Consider the following 17,458-nt stretch of genomic DNA (forward strand, 5'->3'; position numbering starts at 1 on the left):
CCATCTCCTTCTTGCCTTAACACAGAGTAAACAAACAAACATCAAATATGGCCGACCGACCAGCTCTCTCATCATTAATCCCAGCTGTACCTATCTAAGTGTTGTAACCGTGGCAACATACCCCAGATACATCACTCTTCCTGTTGTTGACTTTATCTCATCTGTTTTAATGCCTCACTGGCTTTTGTGGGTCATTTAATTCTCCTCTGTCCAATCCTAGGTTGTAAGTCAGACTTGTTTAAGTCAAGCCTTATAAACTCTCTGTTAGCCTAATAACACAAGCGCACACACACAACACATCGTACACGCACGCACGCGCGCACGCAGCCTAAGATGTCTGGTTCTGTGAGCTACAGATCTCTAGTTTGAATTGAGCTAATGCTGTGTAGTGTAGCGGTCTAGCAGGTCGTTAAGGAAAAACCATGAATAATTTACTGTCCCTGTTCAATATGCAGCTGCTCTATGTCTCTACTGTTCAATATGCAGCTGCTCTATGTCTCTACTGTTCAATATGCAGCTGCTCTATGTCTCTACTGTTCAATATGCAGCTGTTCTATGTCTCTACTGTTCAATATGCAGCTGCTCTATGTCTCCACTGTTCAATATGCAGCTGCTCCATGTCTCTACTGTTCAATATGCAGCTGCTCTATGTCTCTACTGTTCAATATGCAGCTGCTCTATGTCTCTACTGTCCCTGTTCAATATGCAGCTGCTCTATGTCTCTACTGTTCAATATGCAGCTGCTCCATGTCTCTACTGTTCAATATGCAGCTGCTCCATGTCTCTACTGTTCAATATGCAGCTGCTCTATGTCTCTACTGTTCAATATGCAGCTGTTCTATGTCTCTACTGTTCCAGTTCAATATGCAGCTGCTCTATGTCTCTACTGTCCCTGTTCAATATGCAGCTGCTCCATGTCTCTACTGTTCAATATGCAGCTGCTCTATGTCTCTACTGTTCAATATGCAGCTGTTCTATGTCTCTACTGTTCCAGTTCAATATGCAGCTGTTCTATGTCTCTACTGTTCCAGTTCAATATGCAGCTGCTCTATGTCTCTACTGTCCCTGTTCAATATGCAGCTGCTCTATGTCTCTACTGTTCAATATGCAGCTGTTCTATGTCTCTACTGTTCAATATGCAGCTGTTCTATGTCTCTACTGTTCAATATGCAGCTGCTCCATGTCTCTACTGTTCAATATACAGCTGCTCTATGTCTCTACTGTTCAATATGCAGCTGTTCTATGTCTCTACTGTTCAATATGCAGCTGCTCTATGTCTCTACTGTTCAATATGAAGCTGCTCTATGTCTCTACTGTTCAATATGCAGCTGCTCTATGTCTCTACTGTTCAATATGAAGCTGCTCTATGTCTCTACTGTTCAATATGCAGCTGCTCTATGTCTCTACTGTTCAATATGCAGCTGCTCTATGTCTCTACTGTCCCTGTTCAATATGCAGCTGCTCTATGTCTCTACTGTTCAATATGCAGCTGCTCTATGTCTCTACTGTTCAATATGCAGCTGCTCTATGTATCTACTGTCCCTGTTCAATATGCAGCTGCTCTATGTCTCTACTGTTCAATATGCAGCTGTTCTATGTCTCTACTGTTCAATATGCAGCTGCTCTATGTCTCTACTGTTCAATATGCAGCTGCTCTATGTCTCCACTGTTCAATATGCAGCTGTTCTATGTCTCTACTGTTCAATATGCAGCTGCTCTATGTCTCTACTGTTCAATATGCAGCTGCTCTATGTCTCTACTGTTCAATATGCAGCTGCTCTATGTATCTACTGTCCCTGTTCAATATGCAGCTATTCTATGTCTCTACTGTTCAATATGCAGATGCTCTATGTCTCTACTGTTCAATATGCAGCTGCTCTATGTCTCTACTGTTCTATATGCAGCTGCTCTATGTCTCTACTGTTCAATATGCAGCTGCTCTATGTCTCTACTGTTCAATATGCAGCTGCTCTATGTATCTACTGTCCCTGTTCAATATGCAGCTGCTCTATGTCTCTACTGTTCTATATGCAGCTGCTCTATGTCTCTACTGTTCAATATGCAGCTGCTCTATGTATCTACTGTCCCTGTTCAATATGCAGCTGCTCTATGTCTCTACTGTTCTATATGCAGCTGTTCTATGTCTCTACTGTTCAATATGCAGCTGCTCTATGTCTCTACTGTTCAATATGCAGCTGCTCTATGTCTCTACTGTTCAATATGCAGCTGCTCCATGTCTCTACTGTTCAATATGCAGCTGCTCTATGTCTCTACTGTCCCTGTTCAATATGCAGCTGCTCTATGTCTCTACTGTTCAATATGCAGCTGCTCTATGTCTCTACTGTTCAATATGCAGCTGCTCTATGTCTCTACTGTTCAATATGCAGATGCTCTATGTCTCTACTGTTCAATATACAGCTGCTCTATGTCTCTACTGTTCAATATGCAGCTGCTCTATGTCTCTACTGTTCAATATGCAGCTGCTCTATGTCTCTACTGTTCAATATGCAGATGCTCTATGTCTCTTTTTTAAGCCTTATTTCTGTCGGAGGGTAAAACATTTAGTTTTTCACCGTGTGCATCTAAAATGGTTCCCTATTCCCTATATGAGTTCACTCCTTTGAGACGGGGGGCCACAGGGCTCTGGTTAGATGAGGTACACTACAGGGATAGGGTGCTATTTGGGATATTTTACTGCAGCTTTCTCTGGCACCGTATTACTGTCCAGTGTATTGGGATGTTTCAATGCAGTGTTTGAATGACAGCAACAATATGAACCGTTTCCTCTCCGTCTGACAGGTGAAATCAGTGAAGACTGGGTCAGTGTTCTGGGCCATAGGCTGCTGCCTCTCATACTTCTACATGGTGAGTGGACACACACACACACACACACACACACACACACACACACACACACACACACACACACACACACACACACACACACACACACACACACACACACACACACACACACACACACACACACACACACACACACACACACACACACACACACACACACACACACACACACACACACACACACACACACATACTCACAAGCTCAAACACAAACACACACACAGGGACAGGGATGGCCCTCCACAATGCTGTGTCTGTAAGGGACAGGAATGGCCCTCCACAATGCTGTGTCTGTAAGGGACAGGGATGGCCCTCCACAATGCTGTGTCTGTAAGGGACAGGAATGGCCCTCCACAATGCTGTGTCTGTAAGGGACAGGGATGGCCCTCCACAATGCTGTGTCTGTAAGGGACAGGGATGGCCCTCCACAATGCTGTGTCTATAAGGGACAGGGATGGCCCTCCACAATGCTGTGTCTGTAAGGGACAGGGACGGCCCTCCACAATGCTGTGTCTGTAAGGGACAGGGATGGCCCTCCACAATGCTGTGTCTGTAAGGGACAGGGATGGCCCTCCACAATGCTGTGTCTATAAGGGACAGGGATGGCCCTCCACAATGCTGTGTCTGTAAGGGACAGGGATGGCCCTCCACAATGCTGTGTCTGTAAGGGACAGGGATGGCCCTCCACAATGCTGTGTCTATAAGGGACAGGGATGGCCCTCCACAATGCTGTGTCTGTAAGGGACAGGGATGGCCCTCCACAATGCTGTGTCTGTAAGGGACAGGGATGGCCCTCCACAATGCTGTGTCTGTAAGGGACAGGGATGGCCCTCCACAATGCTGTGTCTGTAAGGGACAGGGATGGCCCTCCACAATGCTGTGTCTGTAAGGGACAGGGATGGCCCTCCACAATGCTGTGTCTGTAAAGGACAGGGATGGCCCTCCACAATGCTGTGTCTGTAAGGGACAGGGATGGCCCTCCACAATGCTGTGTCTGTAAGGGACAGGGATGGCCCTCCACAATGCTGTGTCTGTAAGGGACAGGGATGGCCCTCCACAATGCTGTGTCTGTAAGGGACAGGGATGGCCCTCCACAATGCTGTGTCTGTAAGGGACAGGGATGGCCCTCCACAATGCTGTGTCTGTAAGGGACAGGGATGGCCCTCCACAATGCTGTGTCTGTAAGGGACAGGGATGGCCCTCCACAATGCTGTGTCTGTAAGGGACAGGGATGGCCCTCCACAATGCTGTGTCTGTAAGGGACAGGGATGGCCCTCCACAATGCTGTGTCTGTAAGGGACAGGAATGGCCCTCCACAATGCTGTGTCTGTAAGGGACAGGGATGGCCCTCCACAATGCTGTGTCTGTAAGGGACAGGGATGGCCCTCCACAATGCTGTGTCTGTAAGGGACAGGGATGGCCCTCCACAATGCTGTGTCTGTAAGGGACAGGGATGGCCCTCCACAATGCTGTGTCTGTAAGGGACAGGGATGGCCCTCCACAATGCTGTGTCTGTAAGGGACAGGAATGGCCCTCCACAATGCTGTGTCTGTAAGGGACAGGGATGGCCCTCCACAATGCTGTGTCTGTAAGGGACAGGGATGGCCCTCCACAATGCTGTGTCTGTAAGGGACAGGGATGGCCCTCCACAATGCTGTGTCTGTAAGGGACAGGGATGGCCCTCCACAATGCTGTGTCTGTAAAGGACAGGGATGGCCCTCCACAATGCTGTGTCTGTAAGGGACAGGGATGGCCCTCCACAATGCTGTGTCTGTAAGGGACAGGGATGGCCCTCCACAATGCTGTGTCTGTAAGGGACAGGGATGGCCCTCCACAATGCTGTGTCTGTAAGGGACAGGGATGGCCCTCCACAATGCTGTGTCTGTAAGGGACAGGGATGACCCTCCACAATGCTGTGTCTGTAAGGGACAGGGAGCTGTGATACGGACAGAGACAGGGACAGTGGACAGGGACAGTGGACAGGGACAGTGGACAGGGACAGTGGACAGGGACAGTGGACAGGGACAGTGGACAGTGGACAGGGACAGTGGACAGGGACAGTGGACAGGGACAGGGACAGTGAGACGATACTGTTAGCAACACAGGGGTTCCAGCTGCACTGTTCTAATGCTGGAGGTGTGTAGGTCACCTCTCACTGGTGTGTGTGTGTGTGTGTGTGTGTGTGTGTGTGTGTGTGTGTGTGTGTGTGTGTGTGTGTGTGTGTGTGTGTGTGTGTGTGTGTGTGTGTGTGTGTGTGTGTGTGTGTGTGTGTGTGTGTGTGTGTGTGTGTGTGTGTGTGTGTGTGTGTGTGTGTTCCAGGTGTCTGCATGGGGAGGCTACGTCTTCATCATCAACCTGATTCCTCTCCATGTGTTTGTCCTTCTGCTAATGCAGCGATACAGCAGACGAGTCTACATCGGTGAGTCCACACACACACTGAGTCAGGAGGAGAGGGGGAGGAGAGGGGGGGTGGGAGGGGGGGGGGGGAGAGGAGAGGAGGAGGAGAGAAGGAGGAGAAGAGAGTAAGTGGGGGAGGAGAGGGGGAGGAGAGCGGGAGGTGGAGGAGAGGAGGAGAATATGAGAGGGGAGGTGGAGGAGGTGAGAGGGGGAGGAGAGGAGAGGTGGAGGAGATGAGAGGGGGGCGAGGGGGAGGAGAGCGGGGGGGGAGGAGATGAGAGGGAGAGGAGAGGGGGGAGGTGGGAGAGGAGAGGAGAGGGGAGGTGGAGGAGAGGAGGGGGAGAGGAGGAGGAGAGGGGGAGGTGGAAGAGAGGAGAGGGGGAGGTGGGGGGAGAGGGGGAGGGAGAGGTGGGGGGGGAGGGAGAGGTGGGGGAGGAGAGGAGGAGGAGATGAGAGGGGGAGGTGGAGGTAGTGGAGATGAGAGGGGGACGTGGAGGAGAGGAAGAGTGGAGGAGAGGGGGAGGTGGAGGAGAGGAGGAGGAGATGAGAGGGAGAGGAGAGGAGGAGGTGGAGGAGAAGAGGAGGAGATGAGAGGGAGAGGAGAGCGGGAGGTGGAGGAGAGGAGGAGGAGGATGATGAGGGGGAGGAGAGCGGGAGGTGGAGGAGAGGAGGAGGATATGAGAGGGGGAGGTGGAGGAGGAGAAGAGAGGAGAGTCGAGGGGGAGGAGAGGAGGAGGAGAAAGAGGGAGCGGGGAGGAGAGCGGTCCGGAGAGCGGGAGGTGGAGGAGAGGAGGAGAATATGAGAGGGGGAGGTGGAGGAGGGGGAGGTGGAGGAGGAGAAGAGAGGGGGAAGTGGAGGAGAGGAGGAGGAGAGAGTAAGTGGGGGAGGAGAGGGGGAGGAGAGGAGGAGAATATGAGAGGGGAGGTGGAGGAGAGGAGGAGGAGGAGGAGGAGAAGAGAGGAGGAGGAGAGACTAAGTGGGGGAGGAGAGGGGGAGGGAGAGGAGGAGAATATGAGAGGGGGAGGTGGAGGAGAGGAGGAGGAGGAGGAGAAGAGAGGAGGAGGAGAGACTAAGTGGGGGAGGAGAGGGGGAGGAGAGGAGGAGAATATGAGAGGGGGAGGTGGAGGAGAGGAGGAGGAGAAGAGAGGAGGAGGAGAGACTAAGTGGGGGAGGAGAGGGGGAGAATATGAGAGGGGGAGGTGGAGGAGAGGAGGAGGAGGAGGAGAAGAATGGAACAGTGGAAGAGGAGAGGAGACAGTTGGAACAGGAAGCTGAGCTAATTGAGTTTTTTTATTAGCTCCTGACTAATCTCCACACACACACACACACACACACACACACACACACACACACACACACACACACACACACACACACACACACACACACACACACACACACACACACACACACACACACACACACACACACACACACACACACACACACACACACACATCTCTGACGGATGCCTGGTCTCACGGCTGTCCCAGTGTTCCCTCAGGGTTCTTGTCAACGGTAGTGCACTATATATAGAATAGGGTGCTAGTTGGGACACACCCTGTCCTGCTCTGCCCCGTACGGCAGCTTGGACTAACCTATAAGGTAGATGACGTTACGTTACATTACAGGTAACTAGGTTACGGGTTTGGGTTGTTTCAGAAAGCAGTAGCAGCTGTAGAAGCCTTCATGGGCGTGGTAATTGAAAAAGTGCGTCCCAAATATGTCCCTTCTCCCTATAGAGTGCACTACTTTTGACCAGTGCCCTATGGTCTGACAGGTACAGTTGAAGTCGTAAGTTTCCGTACATTTTAGCCAAATACATTTCAACTCAGTTTTTCACAATTCCTGACATTTAATCAGAGTAAAATAAAATCTGTTTTAGATCAGTTAGGATCACCACTTTAATTTAAGAATATCAAATGTCAGAATAATAGTAGAGAGAATGATTTATTTCAGCTTTTATTTCTTTCATCACATTCCCAGTGGGTCAGAAGTTTACATACACTCAATTAGTATTTGGGAGCATTGCACTTAAATTGTTTAACTTGGGTCAAACGTTTCGGGTAGCCTTCCACAAGCTTCCCACAATAAGTTGGATGAATTTTGGCCCATTCCTCCTGACAGAGCTGGTGTAACTGAGTCAGGTTTGTAGGCCTCACACTCACACACGCCTTTTCAGTTCTGCCCACACATTTTCTATAGGATTGAGGTCAGGGCTTTGTGATGGCCACTCCAATACCTTGACTTTGTTGCCCTTAAGCCATTTTGCCACAACTTTGGAAGTATGCTTGGGGTCATTGTCCATCTGGAAGACCCATTTTTGACCAAGCTTTAACTTCCTGACTGATGTCTTGAGATGTTGCTTCAATATATCCACATAATGTTCCTCCCTCATAATGCCATCTATTTTGTGAAGTGCACTAGTCTCTCCTGCAGCAAAGCACCCACCCAACATGATGCTGCCACCCCCGTGCTTCACAGTTGGGATGGTGTTCTTCAGCTTGCAAGCCTCCCCCTTTTTCCTCCATACATAACGATGGTCATTATGGCCAAACAGTTGTATTTTTGTTTAATCAGACCAGAGGACATTTCTCCAAAAAGTACAATATTTTGCAGTAGCAAACCGTAGTCTGGCTTTTTAATGACTGTTTTGGAGCAGTGGCTTCTTCCTTGCTGAGCAGCCTTTCAGGTTATGTCGATATAGGACTCATTTTACTGTGGATATAGATACTTTTGTACCTGTTTCCTCCAGCATCTTCACAAGGTCCTTTGCTGTTGTTCTGGGATTGATTTGTACTTTTCAAACAAAGTACGTTCATCTCTAGGAGACAGAAAGCGTCTCCTTCCTGAGCGGTATGACGGCTGCGTGGTCCCATGGTGTTTATACTTGCGTATTATTGTTTGTACAGATGAATGTGGTACATTCAGGCGTTTGGAATTTGCTCCCAAGGATGAACCAGACTTGTGGAGGTCTACAATTGTTTTTCTGATGTCTTGGCTGATTTCTTTTGATTTTTCCATCATGTCAAGCAAAGAGACACTGAGTTTGAAGGTAGGCCTTGAAATACATCCGCTGGTATACCTCCCATTGACTTAAATGATGTCAATTAAGCCTATCAGAAGCTTCTAAAGCCATGACATAATTTTCTGGAATTTTCCAAGCTGTTTAAAGGCACAGTCAAGTTAGTGCATGTAAACTTCTGACCCACTGGAATTGTGATACAGTGAATTAATTTGTCTGTAAACCATTGTTGGAAAATGACTTGTGTCAAGCACAAAGTAGATGTCCTAACCGACTTGCCAAAACTAGAGTTTGTTAACAAGAAATTTGTGGAGTGTTTGATAAACAAGTTTTAATGACTCCAACCTAAGTGTCTGTAAACTTCTGACTGTGAGTTATGTCCTCCTTAGACACGGGACACTCCATCTGTCCTTGTCCTAAATGGTCTCTGTGAGGATGCAGGATTAATGGTTTCTCTCTGTGAGGATGCAGGCATAATGGTTTCTCTCTGTGAGGATGCAGGATTAATGGTTTCTCTCTGTGAGGCTGCAGGCTTAATGGTTTCTCTCTGTGAGGACGCAGGCTTAATGGTTTCTCTCTGTGAGGATGCAGGCTTAATGGTTTCTCTCTGTGAGGATGCAGGATTAATGGTTTCTCTCTGTGAGGATGCAGGCTTAATGGTTTCTCTCTGTGAGGATGCAGGCTTAATGGTTTCTCTCTGTGAGGCTGCAGGATTAATGGTTTCTCTCTGTGAGGATGCAGGATTAATGGTTTCTCTCTGTGAGGATGCAGGCTTAATGGTTTCTCTCTGTGAGGATGCAGGATTAATGGTTTCTCTCTGTGAGGATGCAGGCTTAATGGTTTCTCTCTGTGAAGCTGCAGGCTTAATGGTTTCTCTCTGTGAGGATGCAGGTTTAATGGTTTCTCTCTGTGAGGATGCAGGCTTAATGGTTTCTCTGTCTGTCTCCACAGCTTACAGTACGTTCTACATCGTTGGTCTGGTGCTCTCCATGCAGATCCCCTTTGTGGGGTTCCAGCCAATCAGGACCAGCGAACACATGGCTGCAGCAGGTAAGGACCAATCACCTGGGACCGTGATGTCACACCCGTCACTCTGGACGTTTCCTGTTATCAACCCCAGTTCCAGACAAGTGATCAGATCCATGGAGGATAGATAGATAGATAGATAGATAGATAGATAGATAGATAGATAGATAGATAGATAGATAGATAGGGAGGGAGGGAGGGAGGGAGGGACAGTGACTGTTTTTGAGTTGTTTTAACATTTAAAATGTCTTTTTTACCGGTTCCTCCATTTAAATATGTAGCACTTTAAACTCAGTCGTTGTATCATGTCAGATCCAAAGTGCTGGAGTACAGAACCAAAACAATTATGGGTCTCTACTGTCCCAATGCTTTTAGAGCTCAGTGTATATTATGGGTCTCTACTGTCCCAATGCTTTTAGAGCTCAGTGTATATTATGGGTGACTACTGTCCCAATGCTTTTAGAGCTCAGTGTATATTATGGGTGACTACTGTCCCAATGCTTTTAGAGCTCAGTGTATATTATGGGTCTCTACTGTCCCAATGCTTTTAGAGCTCAGTGTATATTATGGGTCTCTACTGTCCCAATGCTTTTAGAGCTCAGTGTATATTATGGGTGACTACTGTCCCAATGCTTTTAGAGCTCAGTGTATATTATGGGTGACTACTGTCCCAATGCTTTTAGAGCTCAGTGTATATTATGGGTCTCTACTGTCCCAATGCTTTTAGAGCTCAGTGTATATTATGGGTGACTACTGTCCCAATGCTTTTAGAGCTCAGTGTATATTATGGGTGACTACTGTCCCAATGCTTTTAGAGCTCAGTGTATATTATGGGTCTCTACTGTCCCAATGCTTTTAGAGCTCAGTGTATATTATGGGTCTCTACTGTCCCAATGCTTTTAGAGCTCAGTGTATATTATGGGTCTCTACTGTCCCAATGCTTTTAGAGCTCAGTGTATATTATGGGTCTCTACTGTCCCAATGCTTTTAGAGCTCAGTGTATATTATGGGTGACTACTGTCCCAATGCTTTTAGAGCTCAGTGTATATTATGGGTCTCTACTGTCCCAATGCTTTTAGAGCTCAGTGTATATTATGGGTCTCTACTGTCCCAATGCTTTTAGAGCTCAGTGTATATTATGGGTGACTACTGTCCCAATGCTTTTAGAGCTCAGTGTATATTATGGGTGACTACTGTCCCAATGCTTTTAGAGCTCAGTGTATATTATGGGTGACTACTGTCCCAATGCTTTTAGAGCTCAGTGTATATTATGGGTGACTACTGTCCCAATGCTTTTAGAGCTCAGTGTATATTATGGGTCTCTACTGTCCCAATGCTTTTAGAGCTCAGTGTATATTATGGGTCTCTACTGTCCCAATGCTTTTAGAGCTCAGTGTATATTATGGGTGACTACTGTCCCAATGCTTTTAGAGCTCAGTGTATATTATGGGTGACTACTGTCCCAATGCTTTTAGAGCTCAGTGTATATTATGGGTCTCTACTGTCCCAATGCTTTTAGAGCTCAGTGTATATTAGACCTTCTATAGTCGTTACACGTGATGCTGTGATGGATGCCTGTTGACTCCCCTCCCTCTCCCTACCTGTACAGGGGTATAATGTAAACTCTCTCTCTCCTCACCTCCCCCTCTTTCTCTCTCCTCTCTCATCTCTCCTCGCCTCCCCCTCTTTCTCTCTCCTCTCTCCTTGCCTCTCATCTCTCCTCGCCTCCCCCTCTTTCTCTCTCCTTGCCTCCCTCTCTCATCTCTCCTCGCCTCCCCCCTCTTTCTCTCTCCTCTCTCCTTGCCTCTCATCTCTCCTCGCCTCCCCCTCTTTCTCTCTCCTCCTTGCCTCTCTCGCTCATCTCTCCTCGTCTCCCCCCTCTCTCTCTCTCCTCTCTCCTTGCCTCTCATCTCTCCTCGCCTCCCCCTCTTTCTCTCTCTCTCTCCTTGCCTCTCTTTCATCTCTCCTCGCCTCCCCCTCTTTCTCCTCCTTGCCTCTCTCTCATCTCTCCTCGCCTCCCCCTCTTTCTCTCTCCTTCTCCTTGCCTCTCATCTCTCCCCTCGCCTCCCCCTCTTTCTCTCTCCTCCTTGCCTCTCTCTCTCATCTCTCCTCGTCTCCCCCCTCTCTCTTCTCCTCTCTCCTTGCCTCTCATCTCTCCTCGCCTCCCCCTCTTTCTCTCTCCTCTCTCCTTGCCTCTCTTTCATCTCTCCTCGCCTCCCCCTCTTTCTCTCTCCTTGCCTCTCTCTCATCTCTCCTCGCCTCCCCCTCTTTCCCTCTCCTTGCCTATCTTTCATCTCTCCTCGCCTCCCCCCTCTCTCCTCTCTCCTTGCCTATCTCTCATCTCTCCTCGCCTCCCCCTCTTTCTCTCTCCTCTCTCCTTGCCTCTCTTTCATCTCTCCTCGCCTCCCCCTCTTTCTCTCTCCTCTCTCCTTGCCTATCTCTCATCTCTCCTCGCCTCCCCCTCTTTCTCTCTCCTTGCCTCTCTTTCATCTCTCCTCGCCTCCCCCTCTTTCTCTCTCCTCTCTCCTTGCCTCTCTTTCATCTCTCCTCGAGCTTTCTCTCTCCTCTCTCCTTGCCTCTCTTTCATCTCTCCTCGCCTCCCCCTCTTTCTCTCTCCTCTCTCCTTGCCTCTCTTTCATCTCTCCTCGCCTCCCCCTCTTTCTCTCTCCTCTCTCCTTGCCTCTCTCTCATCTCTCCTCGCCTCCCCCCTCTTTCTCTCTCCTTGCCTATCTCTCATCTCTCCTCGCTCCCCCCCCTCTTTCTCTCTCCTTGCCTCTCTCTCATCTCTCCTCGCCTCCCCCTCTTTCCCTCTCCTTGCCTATCTCTCATCTCTCTCCTCGCCTCCCCCTCTTTCTCTCTCCTTGCCTCTCTCTCATCTCTCCTCGCCTCCCCCTCTTTCCCTCTCCTTGCCTATCTTTCATCTCTCCTCGCCTCCCCCTCTTTCTCTCTCCTTGCCTATCTCTCATCTCTCCTCGCCTCCCCCCTCTCTCCTCTCTCCTTGCCTATCTCTCATCTCTCCTCGCCTCCCCCTCTTTCTCTCTCCTCTCTCCTTGCCTCTCTTTCATCTCTCCTCGCCTCCCCCTCTTTCTCTCTCCTTGCCTATCTCTCATCTCTCCTCGCCTCCCCCTCTTTCTCTCTCCTTGCCTCTCTCTCATCTCTCCTCGCCTCCCCCTCTTTCCCTCTCCTCTCTCCTTGCCTCTCTTTCATCTCTCCTCGCCTCCCCCTCTTTCTCTCTCCTCTCTCCTTGCCTCTCTTTCATCTCTCCTCGCCTCCCCCTCTTTCTCTCTCCTCTCTCCTTGCCTCTCTTTCATCTCTCCTCGCCTCCCCCTCTTTCTCTCTCCTCTCTCCTTGCCTCTCTTTCATCTCTCCTCGCCTCCCCCTCTTTCTCTCTCCTCTCTCCTTGCCTATCTCTCATCTCTCCTCGCCTCCCCCTCTTTCTCTCTCTCTCTCTCCTTGCCTCTCTTTCATCTCTCCTCGCCTCCCCCTCTTTCTCTCTCCTCTCTCCTTGCCTCTCTTTCATCTCTCCTCGCGTCCCCCTCTTTCTCTCTCTTCTCTCCTTGCCTCTCTTTCATCTCTCCTCACCTCCCCCCTCTTTTTCTCTCCTCGCCTCCCGCCTCTTTCTCTCTCCTCTCCCTCCCCTCTCTCTCCTCCCCTTCTCTCTACCAGGTGTGTTTGCATTGCTCCAGGCCTATGCCTTCCTCCAGTACCTGAAAGACAGACTGACCAGACAGGAGTTCCAGACCCTGTTCTTCCTCGGGGTCTCTCTGGCTGCTGGGGCAGTCTTCCTCACTGTTATATACCTGACTTATACAGGTAGGTCAACACTGTGCTGTTATATACCTGACTTATACAGGTAGGTGCTGTTATATACCTGACTTATACAGGTAGGTGCTGTTATATACCTGACTTATACAGGTAGGTGCTGTTATATACCTGACTTATACAGGTAGGTGCTGTTATATACCTGACTTATACAGGTAGGTGCTGTTATATACCTGACTTATACAGGTAGGTGCTGTTATATACCTGACTTATACAGGTAGGTCAACACTGTGCTGTTATATACCTGACTTATACAGGTAGGTGCTGTTATATACCTGACTTATACAGGTAGGTGCTGTTATATACCTGACTTATACAGGTAGGTGCTGTTATATACCTGACTTATACAGGTAGGTGCTGTTATATACCTGACTTATACAGGTAGGTGCTGTTATATACCTGACTTATACAGGTAGGTGCTGTTATATACCTGACTTATACAGGTAGGTCAACACTGTGCTGTTATATACCTGACTTATACAGGTAGGTGCTGTTATATACCTGACTTATACAGGTAGGTGCTGTTATATACCTGACTTATACAGGTAGGTGCTGTTATATACCTGACTTATACAGGTAGGTGCTGTTATATACCTGACTTATACAGGTAGGTGCTGTTATATACCTGACTTATACAGGTAGGTCAACACTGTGCTGTTATATACCTGACTTATACAGGTAGGTCAACACTGTGCTGTTATATACCTGACTTAAGTTCTCCCACTTAAAAAGATGAGAGAGGCCCACATCTATACCCACATCTATACCCACATCCTCATCTATACCCTCATCTGTACCCTCATCCTCATCTAGACCCACATCTGTACCCTCATCCTCATCTAGACCCACATCTATACCCACATCCTCATCTAGACCCACATCTATACCCACATCCTCATCTAGACCCACATCTATACATGCAGTCGGCCCTGACCGTTTTTGGGGCCCTTGTGAGCAAAACATTTTAGCCGCCCCCCTGTTGACAGAGGAGAAGAAAAATAGTGTTAATAATAATAATTAATAATTAATTTACTGCAATTCTACCCGTTGCCATGGAGCATAGAGAACATTCAGCAGTTCTAAAGCAAGTTGCTGCAATTCTAGACATTTTGGGGCGGAGAGAAATGTTTGCAGCTTTTAATAATATTGATTTTGTAAGTCACTCTGAGTGAGATGGATTTACGAAATCAATGGGGGCCCACCGGTAATTTAACCTTGACTAGTACAGGTGTAGTTAGCCCACCGGTAATTTAACCTTGACTAGTACAGGTGTAGTTAGCCCACCGGTAATTTAACCTTGACTAGTACAGGTGTAGTTAGCCCACCGGTAATTTAACCTTGACTAGTACAGGTGTAGTTAGCCCACCGGTAATTTAACCATGACTAATACAGGTGTAGGTAGCCCACCGGTAATTTAACCTTGACTAGTACAGGTGTAGGTAGCCCACCGGTAATTTAACCTTGACTAGTACAGGTGTAGGTAGCCCACCGGTAATTTAACCATGACTAGTACAGGTGTAGATAGCCCACCGGTAATTTAACCTTGACTAGTACAGGTGTAGGTAGCCCACCGGTAATTTAACCTTGACTAGTACAGGTGTAGATAGCCCACCGGTAATTTAACCTTGACTAGTACAGGTGTAGGTAGCCCACCGGTAATTTAACCTTGACTAGTACAGGTGTAGGTAGCCCACCGGTAATTTAACCATGACTAGTACAGGTGTAGATAGCCCACCGGTAATTTAACCTTGACTAGTACAGGTGTAGATAGCCCACCGGTAGTTTAACCTTGACTAGTACAGGTGTAGATAGCCCACCGGTAATTTAACCTTGACTAGTACAGGTGTAGGTAGCCCACCCGTAATTTAACCTTGACTAGTACAGGTGTAGATAGCCCACCGGTAATTTAACCATGACTAGTACAGGTGTAGATAGCCCACCGGTAATTTAACCTTGACTAGTACAGGTGTAGGTAGCCCACCCGTAATTTAACCTTGACTAGTACAGGTGTAGATAGCCCACCGGTAATTTAACCATGACTAGTACAGGTGTAGATAGCCCACCGGTAATTTAACCTTGACTAGTACAGGTGTAGATAGCCCACCGGTAATTTAACCTTGACTAGTACAGGTGTAGATAGCCCACCGGTAATTTAACCTTGACTAGTACAGGTGTAGATAGCCCACCGGTAATTTAACCTTGACTAGTACAGGTGTAGATAGCCCACCGGTAATTTAACCATGACTAGTACAGGTGTAGATAGCTGTCCGCTAGACTAACCATGACTAGTACAGGTGTAGATAGCTGTCCGCTAGACTAACCATGACTAGTACAGGTGTAGATAGCTGTCCGCTAGACTAACCATGACTAGTACAGGTGTAGATAGCTGTCCGCTAGACTAACCATGACTAGTACAGGTGTAGATAGCCCACCGGTAATTTAACCTTGACTAGTACAGGTGTAGATAGCCCACCGGTAATTTAACCTTGACTAGTACAGGTGTAGATAGCCCACCGGTAATTTAACCATGACTAGTACAGGTGTAGATAGCCCACCGGTAATTTAACCATGACTAGTACAGGTGTAGATAGCCCACCGGTAATTTAACCTTGACTAGTACAGGTGTAGATAGCCCACCGGTAATTTAACCATGACTAGTACAGGTGTAGATAGCCCACCGGTAATTTAACCATGACTAGTACAGGTGTAGGTAGCTGTCCGCTAGACTAACCATGACTAGTACAGGTGTAGATAGCTGTCCGCTAGACTAACCATGACTAGTACAGGTGTAGATAGCTGTCCGCTAGACTAACCATGACTAGTACAGGTGTAGATAGCTGTCCGCTAGACTAACCATGACTAGTACAGGTGTAGATAGCTGTCCGCTAGACTAACCATGACTAGTACAGGTGTAGATAGCTGTCCGCTAGACTAACCATGACTAGTATAGGTGTAGATAGCTGTCCGCTAGACTAACCATGACTAGTACAGGTGTAGATAGCTGTCCGCTAGACTAACCATGACTAGTATAGGTGTAGATAGCTGTCCGCTAGACTAACCATGACTAGTACAGGTGTAGATAGCTGTCCGCTAGACTAACCATGACTAGTACAGGTGTAGATAGCTGTCCGCTAGACTAACCATGACTAGTACAGGTGTAGATAGCTGTCCGCTAGACTAACCATGACTAGTACAGGTGTAGATAGCTGTCCGCTAGACTAACCATGACTAGTACAGGTGTAGATAGCTGTCCGCTAGACTAACCATGACTAGTATAGGTGTAGATAGCTGTCCGCTAGACTAACCATGACTAGTACAGGTGTAGATAGCTGTCCGCTAGACTAACCATGACTAGTACAGGTGTAGATAGCTGTCCGCTAGACTAACCATGACTAGTACAGGTGTAGATAGCTGTCCGCTAGACTAACCATGACTAGTACAGGTGTAGATAGCTGTCCGCTAGACTAACCATGACTAGTATAGGTGTAGATAGCTGTCCGCTAGACTAACCATGACTAGTACAGGTGTAGATAGCTGTCCGCTAGACTAACCATGACTAGTACAGGTGTAGATAGCTGTCCGCTAGACTAACCATGACTAGTACAGGTGTAGGTAGCTGTCCGCTAGACTAACCATGACTAGTATAGGTGTAGATAGCTGTCCGCTAGACTAACCATGACTAGTACAGGTGTAGGTAGCTGTCCGCTAGACTAACCATGACTAGTACAGGTGTAGATAGCCCACCGGTAATTTAACCTTGACTAGTACAGGTGTAGATAGCCCACCGGTAATTTAACCTTGACTAGTATAGGTGTAGGTAGCTGTCCGCTAGACTAACCATGACTAGTACAGGTGTAGATAGCTGTCCGCTAGACTAACCATGACTAGTATAGGTGTAGGTAGCTGTCCGCTAGACTAACCATGACTAGTATAGGTGTAGGTAGCTGTCCGCTAGACTAACCATGACTAGTACAGGTGTAGGTAGCTGTCCGCTAGACTAACCATGACTAGTATAGGTGTAGGTAGCTGTCCGCTAGACTAACCATGACTAGTACAGGTGTAGGTAGCTGTCCGCTAGACTAACCATGACTAGTATAGGTGTAGATAGCTGTCCGCTAGACTAACCATGACTAGTACAGGTGTAGATAGCTGTCCGCTAGACTAACCTTGACTAGTACAGGTGTAGGTAGCTGTCCGCTAGACTAACCATGACTAGTACAGGTGTAGGTAGCTGTCCGCTAGACTAACCATGACTAGTACAGGTGTAGATAGCTGTCCGCTAGACTAACCATGACTAGTACAGGTGTAGATAGCTGTCCGCT

At 48.0% G+C, this 17,458-nt stretch overlaps 1 protein-coding gene across 3 annotated transcripts in view; it reads left to right on the top strand.

The window, feature by feature from the left end:
• The window catches only part of LOC124022057 (dolichyl-diphosphooligosaccharide--protein glycosyltransferase subunit STT3B), an 89,936-nt gene that overhangs the window by 28,234 nt on the left and 44,244 nt on the right, over positions 1–17,458 (top strand). For all 3 annotated transcript variants that reach the window (XM_046337110.1, XM_046337112.1, XM_046337111.1), the window contains 4 exons: positions 2,800–2,865; positions 5,185–5,284; positions 9,240–9,338; positions 12,981–13,127. In XM_046337110.1, the coding sequence (XP_046193066.1) occupies positions 2,800–2,865; positions 5,185–5,284; positions 9,240–9,338; positions 12,981–13,127 (412 nt within the window). The remainder of the gene's footprint in view (positions 1–2,799; positions 2,866–5,184; positions 5,285–9,239; positions 9,339–12,980; positions 13,128–17,458) is intronic.

Source organism: Oncorhynchus gorbuscha, unplaced genomic scaffold (assembly GCF_021184085.1).
Source record: "Oncorhynchus gorbuscha isolate QuinsamMale2020 ecotype Even-year unplaced genomic scaffold, OgorEven_v1.0 Un_scaffold_1283, whole genome shotgun sequence".
Taxonomy (NCBI): domain Eukaryota; kingdom Metazoa; phylum Chordata; class Actinopteri; order Salmoniformes; family Salmonidae; genus Oncorhynchus; species Oncorhynchus gorbuscha.